We start from the raw sequence: 16,985 nt of genomic DNA, 5'->3' as shown, positions 1-16,985 counted from the left end.
TGGGGGGCGGAATCAGGACCTCGGACCGACCCCGGGGAAGGCCGGGCTGCACCGGCAGTGCCAGACGCTGGGGGAGAAGGAAAGCTGCTTTCCAGCAGCGCCGGCTGCGGTTTAGACTTGGGGCTTGTTTCAGCCAGGAGGGGGAAAGGGAGCATCCCCCCCGCCCCCTTCCCCAGCCGGCGCTGGGATACCCGAGCAGAAGACCTCCTAAGGGCCACAGAGACCGCAGAGTTTTTGCTAATAGCGTGTTTAACAGTCGTTGCTCAGAGACAGAAAAGAACAAGCAGACACGGTCCAGTGTTTGGCTTTTATTGAGACATGGTTTTCCTCTTTTCATATAACTTATCTAATTAAAATATTCATCTTAGTTACCACAAAAAAAGGAACATAGAAAATTGTATATACACAGTTGGGGACCAAAATACAAATGCAAGTCAAAGTCACTCCCCCTCCTGCCCACATTACTCATCCCACCACCAGCGGGGCAGCGAAGGGGGAAGAGGCAGCTCTGCTCAGTTCCTTCGCATGTAGTGTAAGCACAGAAAAATTGCACAAGCGTAACACCCCGGGCACCGAGAGACTGGGAACAACACAAGCACTTTTACCCTAGACTTTGCTTAGTTTGTGTCTCATGGCAGTAACCCTCCTGCCTTCCCTGCTGAGGGCTGGTGCCCACCTCTTCCATCCGCACAGTTTCAGTGCCTGAGCAAAAGGGAGAGAAGCAAGAGCGGTTGGCATCGGTCCCAGGACCAGTGGGACCCACTCAGAGCAGAGTCAATTCAGACACAGCATCCCATCTGATCCTCTCTGTCCCCCCCCCCACCCCTGCACTCCAGCTAAGCTAAAATACAGACACAGCTGGCAAAGCCTAGAGCAAAGAGGCTGCTCCGAGAGGCAAGGTACATCACCCCGTAACAGCAACGCTTTGGGCAATACCCACATCCGAGTATCTAGCTGTAGTATTAATTAAGTGGCACTTTAGCAGTGCCCAAGGTTGTTCTCGGGCCTCACCCAGATCCTCTACTCAAGGCTCCACTGGGGCCTGAACACAATGCCAGGCTCCCCTTCCCTCCCCTCTGCCCCTACCCCAAGTACAGAGGAGAAATAAATGGTAGCACAACAGTCAGCAGAAGATAATATATTGTTATCTAATTAAAAATACAGCAAAATTAAATACAGCAAAAATGCAAGAGTAAGGAGCCATTATTTTACAGCACAACACACACTGAAATGCTGCACGGTAACATTAAAGCATCTGGGACTGTAACAAACTTACAGCACATGAGAGTCTGAGAACATTTTTCCAAGACCTTCAAAACAGGAAAAGAACATAAAAAAAGAGACAGGTGTTCAGAATGGTTTCAAAGAAAGAAAGAAAAATGAAAAGGAGAAAAAGAAAGAAAGAAAGAAATCAACAGAAACCAGAAGCATACAGGGATTTTTCTAGAGCCCTCCAGGGAGGACTCTTCACAGCAAGGTTTCCCCCGGTCAGTGCGCACAGACAACTCCACTGGTTCAGGATTTGGCAGCCACAGAAAGCCAGCACCAGAGCTTCTCAAGAGCTACCAACAACAGCATCCACTACCAGCACCTGTTCCACCTAGACAGCAAAGTCCTAGTCCTAGGGCAGCAAATATGGCTTGGAACAGGAGAATCTCTCCCCTTTCCGATCCAGGCAGACCTCTGAGCCCTAACAGAGAGGCCGACTCCCTCACCACATGACCTGGGTCTAAACAACTCCATCCTCTGTTTGCACCACCTCCGGGTAAGTTCACTTTCAAGGCAGACGTAACCCACAAGCGGAAACATTCACCACAATAAGGCCTCACGTTTCATAGCGAGTGCCCAGTTGTGTCCGGCTCCCCGCTCTCTGCAGCGGCCTCAGCAAGTCCACCTGAAATCACCTCATGCATCACTCAGGCTCCCAACCTCCCCAGAAGAGCTGTGCTCCAGGGCACTTCCTCACGCTTCCGCCAACCCCTAGGTCTGCCGGGTCACGTCACACACCTTTTCCTTCCAGAGCTCCAGTTCCTCAGACACCAAGTACAACCGAGCTTTTTGAACTCCTGCTATGAAGTATGCACGCATTAAAAACAAACTAGATTCAGTTATTCACTTCCCTCCAACCCCAGTCAAGTGGTTTCAAGTTCAAAGACTAAAATCCTTGCTTTTTCCAAAGAGGGGGGCAGAGCAAAACATACAGGGGAAAGACAGGATTTAACCACCAGCTTCCAAACAGAAATAAATCCTTCCCTATTCCACACAGAAAACAAGATAAAAGTATTCCTTCTTTCCACTAAAAGAGGCAAACTGATGCCTTCATTGATATTTAAAAACTGTTTTCAGTTCCAGAGGCAAAGTCCCCTATCTGTCTCTCTCTCTCAAAAAAAAAAAAAAAAAAAGAGTTAAAATCTGACTTGGTGCACAGTAAAATTTCTCCCTAAACCCCTCATAGTTTTATTCCCAGTAGCCAGCAGAAGACAACAGCAGCAGAGAAAAAGTCCCCAGTGGCTCCTGGCATCCCTGCACAACAACGTAAGCATCTGTACAAGATCTACAGTAACAGCAGAGAGAAGGTTGAGAGCTAAGATTTTATTAACATACATGAGAGCAAAGCCTCAGGACTTGATGCGCTTGCGACAAGCAGATGGGCCACCAGTCCTACCTGTCCCAGAGAGTTCAGGAAGGACTTTGGGCCCAGCAGGTACCAGATCACGAGGAAAGACTCCCATGACACCCAGTGTCCACTCAGACAGATGGATTCCTGCCAGCTCTAGTCACAGGAAGGCTGGCCCGTGTACTGGATTGGGAGGGGGGAAGACTACTGGGAGCGACATAAATAATACCAGCAGGATAGAGGGGCAAAATATTAATTAAAACCATTTTATAATTTATTAAAAGGTTAAATAGTTAATAGTCTCTGGATCTTCCACTCTCAGCAGGTGCCAAGACTTCACATTTTCTTGTGTCAGGAGATTCTGTACACCCTTCTTTTGACAGATGACAAAACTAGAAACAGGATGTTAAGGGCAGGGGAAAAAGAGGGGGACTTGACACTGAGAAAAGGACCAGAATAAAAGATAAAATACTGTGCTGTTGTCTTGTGCAGATCAAAGCTTCTCCCAGCAGCTGCAGCCTCCAAAAAGTTCAAAGAAAAGAGCTGTTCGGGTACCTTCTCCCCCTTCAGTGCCACTCCCCCATGAGAGGGAAAGTCCCAGATCTGCACTGCAAACTTATCTCCGAGAAAACCTGTTTTTGAAAGCTTTGATAGTCTTTGCCATCATGGGTGCAATTTCTGCAACAGAGAAAGAAAAAAAAAAAAACAAATCAAAACAAAAAAAACCCCCATGCATTAAAGCAGCAGTCACAGACTAGGAGAGCAGAGAGCAATTCAAAGCTGCAGCCCTGGCAAAACAGATGCACAGCAGGCGTGTGTGCTCTCCGATCGTAGGCTATCGTATTTTCACATCACAGACCAAGGAGAGCCCACTCTGCTTTCTGCACCGCAGGAACACAGTTCTCTGGTTAAACTCTCCCTGCTTTCTTCCCCAGGGAGCTGCATTACAATTTCATTGTTCCAAACAGCTGGACAGACACAGAAGGACAGCAGGAGGGGTAAGGCAGGGTTTCTGCCTCACTAGTACCTTTAGGACAGCCTGATACAGTCAGCACTGAGCAGGCAAGTGAGTTGGATGTTTCCCTATGCTTTTTCTTGTGCAAGAAGTTTGAACAGACTTTATCACCCTCTCCTTACGGAGAGGAGAGAGGCCGCCAACATCAACCCTCCTGCATAGCCTAGATTTCTCTTACGGCAGAAGCAGCAGATTTGTGCGTTTGTAAAGGAGGAGCTCTAGGAGACCACATGGAGGTTCTGTGGTTTGTACTTACTCTTCACTGGTGGTTTCCTGGGGTCATAGGAGGAGAAGGTGCTACCCGAAGATGGGACAGAATGGGCACTGCTGGTGCTGGGCCCATCATAGGACTGCTCCTCACTCACACGAGTGTGGCTTTTGCTAGATGTGTACAGGACTGGTTTTATTCTGAAACAGAGATGGGAAAGACATTCCAGTAAAGGAGTCACTGTGGTTTGATGCAATTCTTCAGACACGAGCCACATTTGTTAACAGCAGCTTGGCTGATACCACATGGAACCAGCAGTGACCAGGATCTCCAGCTTCCCAGCAAGAAAGAAGCTATTTCAGTTACAAGTTTCACTGCAAAAGTACCTCCCAGACACACAGTATCCTTTTCTGCCAGGATGCAGAACTTCAGGGGGAAGCTGGCAGAAGCCCACAGGAAAAGAGGCCCTAAACGGCAAGGGCTACTGAGAAACACTCACTTGGTCTTCTCTGGCAGAAGAGGTCCTCCAGTTCCAAACTTCTCTTGTCTCCTTCGTACATCCCGAGGGGGCTTTGCTGCAGAGTTCACAAATGCCATTTTGGCCACTCTACCTGTAGGAGGCCAGAGGGAAACATTGCTTACATCCAACTTACTATAAAGGAGGCTCCTCAGTGCTTGTCTTATTACAGCAAGCTCCAACCACCTCTCCCCAGTCCACCCATCCATTCCAAAGCTCTGGTGATAGCCTCCTCCCTAAGATCTGAACCTTTTGCAGTCACAACATGGGCTGTGAGAAATCAAGACTGATCAGGTCAGTAGTTCTCATTATGTTCACTAAAAGAGCAGGAATGCTTCCCCCCACCCTGGTTTTCTTCAACCCCAGCATGTAGAAGCCACTGTGGAACAGGAGGTGCCTCTGCAGACCTACATGTTCTTGCTGTAAAATACTGCTCTGTCTAGTCTGCATCAGCAGCACTATAGATGAAATCGAGAGCCTGCTAAGCCATTAAGCAAAGGCCACTGCATAAAGAACAGAGCGCTAAGCAACTCCTAAATTGGACTAGATTTAAACCAGTCATTCCAAAAGACCTTCCCCACACTAAGATATCCCCTAGGCAGCATTCCCAGACACCTCTCTGATTATTCAGCCCTACTTTACCTTTGGGTTTGTTGGCATGAGCTGAGCCGATGTTCCGTGCTAACATGAGCAGCCGCTGCTCTCGTGCGTCATGAAGTCGAAGGTACATCTCCCGCCAGGACTCAAACTCTTCTGGCTTCTCGTTCTTGAAGTCTCGGAGACAGTGATTGTGCCACAGTTGATCCGTATCCTCAACAAGGACCTGAAACAAACCCACGTGTAAGCTAGGATCCCTCCCAACACCTTCACTCCTCTCTCCCTCAGCACCAGCTAGCACCAGTGTCACTGGAATACCACAGAGGACAAGACAGCTTAGGGGCCAACTTGCAGCAAGAGATGGGCTGATGGCAAATCCAGGAACTCAGGACTAGCAAAAGCCACCTCGTGTTGTAAAGAGCATTGTTCTTTACTATTCTGCTATTGCAGATGAGGACAGAACATCACTCCCACATCACTACCCCTTCCCCAGGCCCAGGCACTCACGTGATTACATTCCTCGATGCGATACAGCTGTTCTGGGGTGCATCTCTCCAATACTGGCTCCAGCACTGAGAAAGGGACACCACCCACTTCATAGATTGCTAGAGAGAAGCAAGACGCACAGAGTATTTATCCTGCTCCTTCCTTGCCAAGGAAAGGGCTCGATGCCCTGAAATGCAGTGGAAAAACCAGCAGTGCTGCACGCCACTACACAATACAAGGGGAGGGAGAAAAGAACCATAGGTGCAATAGCTCTAGTGGGTCATCAGGTACCAATATCTCCAAGTTAAGAAGTGCCTGCACAAGGATCAAGGATCTGTTTACCACTATTGCCAGTGCTTTAGCAGTCCCTGAAAGCATGCTGGGTCTGATTCCTGCAGCACCTGAGCTTTCAGTGAGATGTCCCATATTAGTTAGCTTGTCTTGTGACAAGGGGCAACTAACTGTTCACATGTTCCAAGCCAGATGCTGCTAGGATATATACAAACAATTTACCAAGACTTCAGTACTATCTGCGTGGCAACATGACTAAGACAGATGAGGAAAGATACTTACAGTCAATGTTGTTACTGAGGACTCTGATACATTGCTGATACAGAGACATCATCTTTGGGAGGTAGGCAGTTTTAGAGCCTGAATACACTTGCATCTTTGAATTCAACCGGCGGCCTGTAAAACCTGCTTCGCTCTCTTCCACTGGCGAGGAGACTGCTGTAAAGTGAAAGACTTGGAGTAAGAAGGGAACAGGATAAGGAAGAGAGAAAAGGCTAGCCCACCCTGATGAATGGCACAGGAGACACAAACTGGAGTCACCCAGAAGCAACCTAGAAGGCAAAGTCTTCTCTAAGAGACCTGCAACCTAGTTCAGGAAGGGCAAGTCCAAAGTCCAAACCTCAAAAAGCGTCAGCAAAGGATCTTCCTCATTTCTGCTATAGCACATGGGAAAGCAGCTACCTTTTTCTGAAACCTAGGCTCTGGGCATCAGAGGCAGGATACCAGACCCCAACAGAAAGACTGGAATCCAGTCAGCATCCACTCCCTCCCACAAACAATGGCTGCAGCCCATTTCAAACCTGTTTTCCTGTCCAACATACCTTTCCTTTTTGTCTGGGAGCAGGTAATGGACTCGATTGAAGGAAGAGGGCGGTAATTGGCCTGGATCGGGGGCAGTGGGATGTCTGGTAATGTTGGTACCACATCTAAAAGTATCTGGAAGGAGAGGATGTACATGCAAGTAAGCCAGGAATACAGGAGAATGTTACATCCTGCCAGCTTACAAACAGCACTGAACTGCACTTTGTTTGATATTTTGAATAAGCCACTCAATGCTGATCAGCTTGCACCAGGAAATAGCCTCAGGGGGAGGCTGCACTTCTGCCACATTACTGTGGCTCTGCCTAGGCTGTCAATACAAAGAAGCCAAAATTTGGGATCTAAATCACTCAGCTCTCTCCAACAAGTCATCCACATCTTTAACCTACTAGGTTCAGTGCTGAAGGCCTCTGGCAAGAACCCAAGTCAGATTAACAATGCAAAGAACTACACAAAAAACAGAAGAGAAAGCTGGCAGAAACATTTCCTTGATCTCAAACACTCATTTACCCATTCTGTCTCTTCTTCCCGCCTCCTGCAAAAAAACTCTGCAGTGGGAGAGGAGAGGGGAACCTCATAAACTGAGGAAAACCTAAAACTGATATGAGGCACTTATTAGAATGAATAGCACGACAGAATTTTAAAATGCTGCTAAGATTATAAAAACACTTTTTGAAGAGCAAAGCGTTTCAAAGTTGAGTAAAAAGATTAAGGAGTAAAGGTTTTGCACATTAGTCCCTATCTATATACAAAACCCTGGCACCCAGGTCGCAATGAATATGTACAGAAATATCGCTCATTTTTCAAGCTTTCATGAGAGAAGATCTGTCTCCTAGAATAAGCTGCATGGTAACACCAGCTCTCCCATTTCTCGAGTCCAATAGATTTAGTTCACAAAACTGTAGTACTGACACAGATAAAAAAAAGGTCCATTTTAGAGAAGCATAAATACGTGAGAGGAGAGACATGGGAACCCTCCTAGCAGGTGGAGATGCACTGCATATTAGGCTGTGTTCTAAGTTGGCTCGTATCTAGAGATACTCTGCATGCTTAACAAGTGTATCATGTCCAATATGCTCTCATATGAGTATTTAGCTGAAGGTGTTCTCTTTTACTCTCTCCATTTTTGAATAAACAGGGTTTTACCTATTGCATTTCTTTTTTACCCTCCCTCTTCACCCACTTTTCCAGCAGACTTCCACTCTAACAGGACAAAGCAATGCCTGCGGCACACGGCATATGAAACACAGTGTCTCCCAGCATGAACCGAGAGTCACAGACCTAGATACCAGTGAGACACCGCAAGCACACCCTGATGCAGAACACAGCCCAGCACCTCCAAGGGGAAAACTAGTAAGCCCCAGATGGCAGGACTGAAAGCAGCTGATCCCACCTTCTTTGTTCACTCTCAGATCCTTCAAACCTTACCCTCTTTGGTTGAGGAGCCTCTGGTAGTTTCTTCTCTGCCTTTTTCTCACTTGTTCGCTTGTGGCTTGGACTTTTCCGACTTGAGCTTGAGCTGTTGGTACTGGCTTTGGATCCATTCTGTTTGCTGTGCCCTTGGTCTTTCTCCCCAGCTGACGCAGAGGGTTTGGCCGCTTTCTTTTTCTTTTTCTGGGGCTGGTCGTAGCTGAGATATGACTCAAAGGACATTGTAGGTTGTTCAAATTCATCCTCTGCTTCCCCCTCCCCAAAATTTGAGGAAAAGCCCATTGATTTTTTGTCCACATCGGAGACTTTGCGCTTCCCCTCTGAAGATTTTAAGCTCCCAGAAATCCCCTTTTCTTTAATCCTATTTGACGACTCACTCTCAGCTTTCCGTTTCTCCTGCTCTGTATTAGAGGTCTCCAGGCTCAGCTTGGGCTTTTCCAATTTGCTTTTTTCAGAGTCCCGATGTTTTTGCTTCTTAACATGGTTGTCCAAAGACACTTCCAAATGCGGCAACATGTGCAACTTCTCCTTTCTGGAGGCACCGCTTTCTCGGTTCTTCTCCTTCTTGGTACCATCTGACATCCTCTGCTTCTCCTTGCTACTCCCTGCCATGGGGGCTTCTTGGAGTTGCTCTTTAAAAGAGGTCTTGTGCAATCTTTCTGGGCTGAAGGCAGAGGTCCTGTCCTCCCCTCTGCCATCAAGTCGCTGCTTCTTGTGAGAAGACTTGTGCTCTTTGCTTCGACTCATGTTCCCTTTGTTGTAGAACTCACCAGGGTTCCTCTCCCTGCCTCCCCCCAGCTTCTCCTGAAAGCTGTGGCCTTTACTGGCTTTCCGATGAAATACTGTCGGTTCTTCCTGCTCCTCAGAGGCATAAGGGTCTGTGTACATATCCTGAGGGCTCTCACTTGGCTCAGGTGACACAGCTTGTCCATAGTCCGAGTACTCCTGATCTGAAGAGAGCACTGGGGAAGATCTGCCCCAACCCTTCCCCTCGTGGCTGCTATAGCCGTAAGTCTCATGGGCTCTCTCAGGCCTAGGATACCTTTTGGACTTCTTTTCCCTGTGATCTGGGCTATAGGACTGGCTGCAAGATGGCTGGAAGGGTTCTGAATACTCCTGGTCAGGTTCTTCATCCTCTCTGAGGGAGGGTTCTTGATGCCTTTTGCTTGAGCTGCTCCTCTCATAGTCACGGTCTTCAGAATCTAGGTTATTTCTGAAGGGATAAGAAAACAAAATAGTTAGATTAAAACTTGCCAATATGAATGAAAAGAGCCACTCCCCATGGACCATGTGGACGGGAACCTTTCTTTAAGACTAGGGTTGTATTTGTTAGTTTTGTGCCAAGAATACCACTAATTCTCTCAGGCACAGCGACATTCAGGGATTTAGAAACTGCATTTCTAGTGCAGGAATTGATTAAGCATTTTTACTAGGACTAGAGACTTCACAGTTCACTGGGAAGCAGAGACAGAGACAGATGCATACAGAGACTTCTCCATATGTACACACTCCTGGCTGTGTGGTGCCTATGGGAAACGTGTCCCCCAGTTTGCCAGTTAAGCATGCAGGGATACCACAGCCATTGAAATTATCATAAATAACTGGGTCTTTATCACCCACATCTAAACTATCTCATTGCTGCGTTCAACACAGCTTTGTTACTGCAACATGCTTGCAAGCATTAACTTTCAGTTTCCATAGGATTTTTGCACATAAAAGCCTTCTTTCAAAGCAAGCCACTTCCTTTACTTGTGCCTAGAACATCCTCTCTTTAGCACCATAAAATGGGAAGCAAGCAGATTGCATCTCTTGCTTTATGAAGGGCGCTTTTCTGGCATCTACTGTTAATCTCTTCATCAAATTGCAAATTCTTGAAAATCGGCCCCTGCTTTCACACAAAACTGCAGCCATCAGCAACCCAATGCTCTGTGGCTAGCAGAGGCAGGAAATTTATGCCAAAACAAGGCAAAAACCCCATGCAGAGTTAGCACACTTGTGTTACAAGTTTTTCCAGAGCCTTCACTTTGTTTCCTTGGTCAGAGAAGTTCATAATCTCCACTGCAAAAATATAACAAAGCTTATCCATCAAGATAACCAAACAGGTTCACTTACCTATCTGCCTCTTGGGACACTGGCACTAGCTTCTTCCACCTGGCTACGAGGTTCTTCGCAAAGTCTCCTACAAACTCGTGCTTCCGTAAACTGTTCACAGTCTTCCCAACACCTGTCTCCTTCATGAGAGAGCCAAGACATGAATTCATCTTAGCAAAATAGTCACCTCTGCTAAATTTCCTACAAAGTGAATAAAGTTAACTTGCTACCTATGGCTGCTAGGTAGAAATAAACTTCCCTGATCTAACAGCAAAGATATCACATATATTATGTTTTCAGCAGACATTGTATCTTTTACTACAGTTCTGTAAATCAAAGACAACTTAACTCTACCTTCGTCAAACACTAATTATTTGTATTAATAAACCAAGTTAGTATTTACCATGACTGTTAGTAAGCTTGAAGACAGAAGACACTAACAATTTCAAGGATTAGCACTTCCTAATTTCATGCTGATTCAGTTATTGTTAGGAACTGCTCCAACTCTCATATCCCAGGCAAGTGTTAAGCTTTTGGAAGAACCAAGGATGACAAACTGTCCTCCATGGCTTCACACTTGCTCTGACATGCTCACAGAATCTCTAGAACCTTATCACAATCACGTCTGTGACACCGGGCTGTTGCAGGTGGCTGAGGCAACACACCCTGTTCCAGGGAAAACAGCATTTCCATGGCAAACAGTTATCCAGTGACTTGACAGACACGATGAAAGTGTGAGAGATTTCACAGCTCTTACCACAAGAATGTCAACTGTGATGGGCAACTCAGACAGCCTCTTCAGACTTTTCAGCAGCTGCAGAGACAAGAAGGAAAGTGTTCAGACTTGTCATACTGAACCACATACTGCAATTAGAAAGGAAAATTCTGCACTGCGTGAGAGCTTGTTAGAAAGATCCAAGTGGCAGACAGCTGCTATCTTACTCCAAATCAAGCTCCTGAGAAGCTGAACATGAGGACCAACTGTAAAGAAATTAACGTCTCTTTGCCTACGAGGGCCCATCTGAGAATCTTAAAACACACTCAAATATTAATGCTTTCTTCACACAGGACTGCAACTTAACTCTGGCTTAAAGCATCAGTAACAGACACACACACAACTCTGTTGTACAGCAAGTGGAAGAAAGGACTCGGAAGCTTGTGACTCTCAGAAGGTGGTGCTGACAATCACATCACTTGTTGAGAAGAGGGGAAAAAAATATTGAGTCCTTTCTGAAGTTTTGCAAGCCAGACACTGAGGGCAGATAGGTTTCTAGATGCTCTTAAAGATCTAAGAGGGAACCCATACCTTCCCTGCAGACCCTCCCACTCTGTCAGCGCTGCTGACAGTCTCTCTCCTCTCAGCTATAGTCTGTGCTAAAAAGGCAACTGATCCTTTCCACAACCACTGCCTCTCGCCTCACTCTTTTCCTTTCCCTTCGCCATACACCGGTGAAAAATGTTGTTTTCCTCCACACACGCGCTGCCAAGTGAGCCCCTGCCAGCACGTACAGCTGCTCCACGGGCCAGGGAAGGAAGAGGAGCCCTCTCCGACTTGCACCCCGGTAAGGGGCTGCAGGTGGAAGGGATGTACTGGCACCTCTGCCACCCAGGTGGTTTGGGACATCACTTCACTGAGATGTCTACCAATTTTTTAGTTACAGTACATAGCAGCACACTTCCGACAGCACCGCTGCCCCTCGTATTATTTCCCGCAGCTCAGCTATAGCCACAGACCAGCCTTGTCAGCGTTTCCATTATTATAGCCCCTATACAGCCCAGACTTTGTTCAGCACTGCTATGCTATATGCCATACAAAGGGCTGTCCCCGATCCAGAAGACCTTCTCTTTAAAGCACTGTGCTCATGCTCAAATTAGCACTGTTGGCCTAAGCTATTTCAATCACCCCCACTTCCACTGTGCAAGGTGGTTTAGAGGTTTCCTTCCTTTTGAAGGAAATAAGTTCTTTTAACCTATTTGAAGAGTGCGATTACTTTCGGAGAGAAAATACTTGACACAGAGATAAGGGTTCATCTAGCTTAAGTAGAACCACAGGACGGTTTCTGTTCAACAGAAACTACTCCATTATATTCAGGACAATTACTGTGACCGAAGGTTTAGGTTTTCTTGTTTGTTTTAGAAGAGTGAAACACTGACACCAACAGTAACAGTGTGTTTCAGCACTCTTTAGCTGGGATGCTGAGGGGAATGCAACAGTTCTAGCTGTGCTGTAACCACAGCTAACCAGGTCTTCAAGCCTTCTGTCCCTGCAACTCCAGGCTCATGGTAACGTGGAGTGTCCCCCAGGATTCAAGGGATCTGAGGCAGGTAACGTGCTCCACCACCTACCTCAACTGATGGGGCAGGGGAAGAAGAAGCCAGTTAAACTAAACAATCCCAACATCCTTTCAGTTTTCAAAACTGCTGTTACTTTGCCAGCACTGCAGCTCAAGAAGCCCACTAGCAAGCAAAGCCATCGAACAGAAGCAGCAAAGGTATAGACACAGCTCGTGTCTGCTGCCTCCCCTCAAATTGCTGTGGCACGGCCTGCCAGGGCTCATGGGTCAGGATCCCTCCGGGAAGGTCAAGATCTTTCTGGCATCAGTAACGCAGGGGCTTGGACTAGTGTGCGCAAAGGGCCTGTTTGGAAGGGAGCAGGAAGGAGGGGAAGAAGGACAGATATTGTACCAGATAGAAAAAGAGTAAAACAGGGCAATAATAAAACAATAGCATCTCTGTAAGCTGATTACTCTCCTAGAGAGGTTGTTTCAGAGCTTACGAAATCCCACCATGAGAGTAAGAGTCAAGGGAAAACTCATTATGGTATTCTTAAAGCCTCCCAATTATTTTCTAGCTACATCCCACTGTAGCATCTTTCACAGCTCTTTTTGCTCTTTAGTTATTTGTTGCCTTCAGGGCTGAATTCCAAGAAGAAAAGTGCTATCCTAAACAGAGGCCATCTCTGGATTTTGTATAGCCAGGGGAAGTGTAGTTTGAGACCAGGGACCCACACATTTGATCCAGAACATGTCTCACAGGGAACTGGCTTATTCCACACGCACTGCAGTCAATGGTTGGAAACCTCCACACACCTTAAAAAAAAAAAAAAAAAAAAAAGAGCCAAGAGCTGGCTTTCTGAGAGGCCACCATACGCATACTTTTGCTTAAGTGTCACTTTACCAAGCTTTTATACCTGCACATTAATTGGAAATGTTAACATAGTTTGAGTTCAGCAGACCTCCCAGACAAGTTGTAAATCTCAAAATGACGCTGTCAGGAAACAAAGCATTTTTGTTGCCTGCGTCATCAGTAATGCACTTATCTGACAATCTAAGATATCAAAACCTGTGTTTATTGACACTGTCCAAGTGGCATGCAGCCTGGCAATATCAGAGTAGGAACATATTTGGGAGCTGTGTTCACGGAGCAGAGCAAAACCTCGCTTTGCTTGCGACCTCTGTGGACCACAGGTCCACATGCATGAGACGCACCAAGTGAGACAACTCCGATGCAGTGAGGCTTAAGAACTTGTACTAATCTGTATTTCCTATGGAAACAAGCTGATGGAGTATACCTCACTGCCTTCAGCTGAAGTCAGCCAAGCAGACTCAAATCTGGCAGCTCATATCAGAAATAACTGAGATCCTACAAGCCCTATGGGAAAAAGCCGACCAGGTAGAAGACAGAAAACACAAGGCTCATATCCTGCTAGACACCAGATGCAATACATATGAGAAAGCTCTTCTAAAACACCCCAGCGTAGAGTTTCAGTCAATCAGCCACAAGACGCAAACTATAAAACCTTCACTTAGTTCCAGCTCCAGTAAAGTTTTGTTTAACACGGGTGGATTGTTTTCTTTTTCTAAAAGAAATCAGCCAGATCATTACAACACTAACAACACACATAAACATCAAATTACTACAGCACAGCCTGGCCTCTTCCTCTCCGTGAGGATGCTCTCTTGTTCATGTTTCCCTTACTCTCTTTTGTCCCTCAGTCCTGCAGCAGAGCTTGTACTTTCTCTGCTGAAAAAAAAAAAAGAAAAAAGACCATTTCCAAACCATTACGACAGTGTCCAAAGTTTCACTCATACAGTTCTGTGCCAGCAGCCCAATTTTCACCCAAAACCAATATTAATACTTAACACCTTTCAGCAAGGCAATATAGTTATACACAATGATGGGCAAATATTATTCTTTCACATTACCGAAAAAATATTGCAAAAGGACAAGGCAAGAAAACCAAAGAGTGGAAATGGTGTAACGTGTGGATAGCACCCAGAGGTGCTGTGGATTTGTCCTGTTGACAGGGTAAAGCTGTAGCTGCTACAGAACTGTGGTGGAAACAGTTACAGCAGAAGAGCTGAAAGCCATTTTCTGACATAGGAAGGTGTTCAGAAGATACACAATCTATCAAGACATTGCAACAGCAACTAAATTCAAGCCTAGAAACACTAATAACACTTCCGAGGATACAGTTGAAAAGTTATCAGAAATAAAAAGAGTACAGGTCACCGGATGTTTCTGCTAGGGAAGTGAAAAGGTTTAAAGTCACTATCCTAGCTAGTGACAGCTTGCGAACGCTTATCACCTCTCCCTTTCCTTGCAAAACTGCATACGATCGACAGAGAAAGAAACGACTTAACACCGCAAGGTTACTGGAGAAAGAGTTAGCCTGTGCAAATAGCGCCCGAAGACTTACAATGCCCAAGAAACACAGACAAGCAGTTATTGCCCCCAGCTGACACAAGGGTCAAGAAACAGGAGCACTAATTCTCTGTGCACAGCGTGCTGAGCCAATATTTGAAGTCTTGCACATGCTCTCAGCACCACGGAGTCCAAGACCCCCTGGAATTGACTCCTCAGCAGTCCGTCAGCTCCATTTGGGGCACCACCAGTTAAACCCTGCTCTGGTCTTGGCTGAGAGGGTGAGAAAAGGAACCAGACCCTCCCATCGCTTTGCCCCCAGCTAGGCTGGAACTGGGTACAGGGGCCTCCATTTCAAAAGGTCAGCACTTGAGCACTTCAGTATCCAGCCTTCTTCATGGGTGCTGCGAGGTCTTGGAAAGTGAGCGGTTCTGCGGGCATTTGCCTCAGTTAAACAAAATTTGCAGAGTGGCTGCACAGCCCTCACTGCCTCCTCTTTCACCTGACTTAAGTGAAACACAAACCTAACACCTGTAAATAGTCACAACAGATGCTCCCCCTTTAAAATATGACATCCTAGAGAATGGGATAACAGCATGTGCAGGGCCCACACCTGAGCTCAACCCTAATTCCAAATTTCAGTTGAAAAAAAACCGGCTCAGAATCCTGGTGCCCAGCAGGACAGTTGCTGTCAGCAACAGACGCGGCCGAATGTCACCAAACAGATTGGAGCACCAGCATAGATCAGGGCAGCGGGCGCAGGGCAGCCGCTCCGCGACAGCTGCTGCGGGCAGCACATTTTGGCAGCCGACACGTTCCCTCGTGGAGATGGGCAAGAGGCATCAAGCAACTACCCCAAAGCCAGAGTTAAAACTCAGCAACTTCTTGCCCGGACCCCAACTCCCCGACGATCGTGGTGGCCTTGCCGCGGTCCCGGCCCTCCCCGGTCCCACGGCAGGGCTGCACCTCCCCGTCACCTCACGCCGGGCACCCGTGGCTCTTCCACCGCGAACACGTCACCAGGGCAAGACTCTTCCGGCAAGTTCTCCCGTTGCCCGCTTGCCTGCCTCTCAAACCGCACCCCATCCATGTGTCACTCGGGGGGACCCCACGCAACGACCCCGACACGCCGCAGCGGGTCTCCCGTGGGACAGCCGGGGGCCTGCGAACCCAGCCCAGGCTGGCAGCAACGCGGGGAGGGGGGGGGAGCTCCCACCGGGGACAACCCCCCCCCGGGCCTACCCCGTTGCCGCGGCTCGGAGGCGGCGGGTCGTCCGCCTCGCCCCACGGACCGTGGCCCCGGCCGGGCAGGAAACTTCGGGGAAGGGGTGGCCGGGGGGAGGGGAGCGGAGCGGAGGGCAGGCCCGGCCCGGCCCCGCTCCCCGTGCCCCCCCTCCTCCGCGGGGTGGCCCAGGCCCTCCCGACCCCCGGCTCCGCCGCGCCACCCCCGCCGGAGAGGGGGGAGTCTCGGCCGCCCCACCGCCCACCGTCACCTTCTTGGGCTCCGAGCTACCCGCCAGCCGCGACTGCAGCTTGCCCACAACTTCCAGCACCGACTCCGCCATTTTTACTGCTGGAGAGGCCGCCGCGGCGGAAGCGGCTTCACCGCCCGCTCGCCACACGGCACTTCCCCGCTGCTGCCGCCATCTTGACTGCGGGCAGGAAACGGAAGCGGCGCAGCCGTTGCCCCGGCCGTGGCGACGGCCATGGCGGTTGCGGGCAAGAGTTCGGCGGGTGCCATCTTGGGACCTGGCGAGGAGTGGGGGGGGAAGGCGGGCAGCGCCATCTTGAGTGCTGGCAGGGCGCTGCTGAGGGGAGCGCGGCCGCCATGGCCGCCCCTCGCCGGGGCAGTGGTGCCACCTCCGGCCCTACCGTGGTCAGGACAGTCTTTCCTGACGCAAACGTCGCTTCCTGCCTATTCCCGTTGTCTCCCAACGGCTCCACCACGGCTGTTGGAAGTGAGTAGAAAGTAGGTTTTTAGATTCGTTCGTGGCCAAAGGCAAATTGAGCAGGGCCACAGCTGCCCAGGCTGGGGGCTCCGAGCTGCCGTCCCCTCCGCTCGCTCAGGAGAGCAGGAGAGGCATCAGCAGGGCGATATCCCCCATGTCATCCCCAGATATCCTGATGAACCCCTCCATGGTGGAGCCAGGCCTTTGGCTGCCTCCTCGTTGCCTCACCCTTGGCAGTGGCCAGGTAATCATGCTTGGCCTTTGGTTTACTGCCTTCTCCCGGTGCTGGCTGCAACGATGCCCTTGGCTGGAGCAGCGCT

General features: G+C 48.5%; 2 protein-coding genes across 6 annotated transcripts in view; one reads left to right on the top strand and one right to left on the bottom strand.

Moving 5' to 3' along the window:
• Positions 1 to 293: 293 nt before the first annotated feature.
• ELOA (elongin A) lies at positions 294 to 16,385 on the bottom strand. 2 transcript variants are annotated; one of them, XM_030038218.2, is made up of 11 exons: positions 16,210 to 16,385; positions 10,830 to 10,886; positions 10,094 to 10,212; positions 7,979 to 9,194; positions 6,553 to 6,667; positions 6,014 to 6,169; positions 5,462 to 5,559; positions 5,000 to 5,180; positions 4,340 to 4,451; positions 3,889 to 4,040; positions 294 to 3,295 (listed from the first exon to the last, which is right to left on the bottom strand). In XM_030038218.2, exons 1-11 carry the CDS (start codon positions 16,279 to 16,281, stop codon positions 3,234 to 3,236), a joined length of 2,340 nt encoding a protein of 779 aa, XP_029894078.1. In that variant the 5' UTR covers positions 16,282 to 16,385; the 3' UTR covers positions 294 to 3,233. The 2 variants fall into 2 exon arrangements, with proteins under 2 accessions (XP_029894078.1, XP_029894079.1); XM_030038219.2 differs by having other exon boundaries at positions 6,014 to 6,166.
• LOC115351493 (kelch-like protein 31) overlaps positions 16,385 to 16,985 on the top strand; it is a 10,346-nt gene continuing 9,745 nt past the window's right edge. The window contains exon 1 of one of the 4 annotated variants that reach the window (XM_030038228.2): positions 16,385 to 16,685. In XM_030038228.2, coding sequence (XP_029894088.2) covers positions 16,423 to 16,685 — 263 coding nt within the window. In that variant the 5' untranslated portion in view covers positions 16,385 to 16,422. The remainder of the gene's footprint in view (positions 16,686 to 16,985) is intronic. The other 3 variants (XM_030038227.2, XM_030038224.2, XM_030038226.2) reach the window with 3 other exon arrangements.

The sequence above is a fragment of the Aquila chrysaetos genome, chromosome 16 (genome assembly GCF_900496995.4).
Source record: "Aquila chrysaetos chrysaetos chromosome 16, bAquChr1.4, whole genome shotgun sequence".
In the NCBI taxonomy this organism is placed as follows: Eukaryota; Metazoa; Chordata; class Aves; order Accipitriformes; family Accipitridae; genus Aquila; species Aquila chrysaetos.
This window is presented reverse-complemented; position numbering and strand designations above follow the sequence as displayed.

Coding starts and splice junctions, on each gene's coding strand:
- ELOA (XM_030038218.2), bottom strand. CDS start 16,281: ATGGCGGAGTCGGTGCTGGAAGTTGTGGGCAAGCTGCAGTCGCGGCTG. Junction 5,560..6,013: donor CCTCAGTAACAACATTGACT/GTAAGTATCTTT, acceptor GCTTCTCTCTAG/CAATCTATGAAGTGGGTGGT. Junction 5,181..5,461: donor GCATCGAGGAATGTAATCAC/GTGAGTGCCTGG, acceptor GGTTTGTTTCAG/GTCCTTGTTGAGGATACGGA.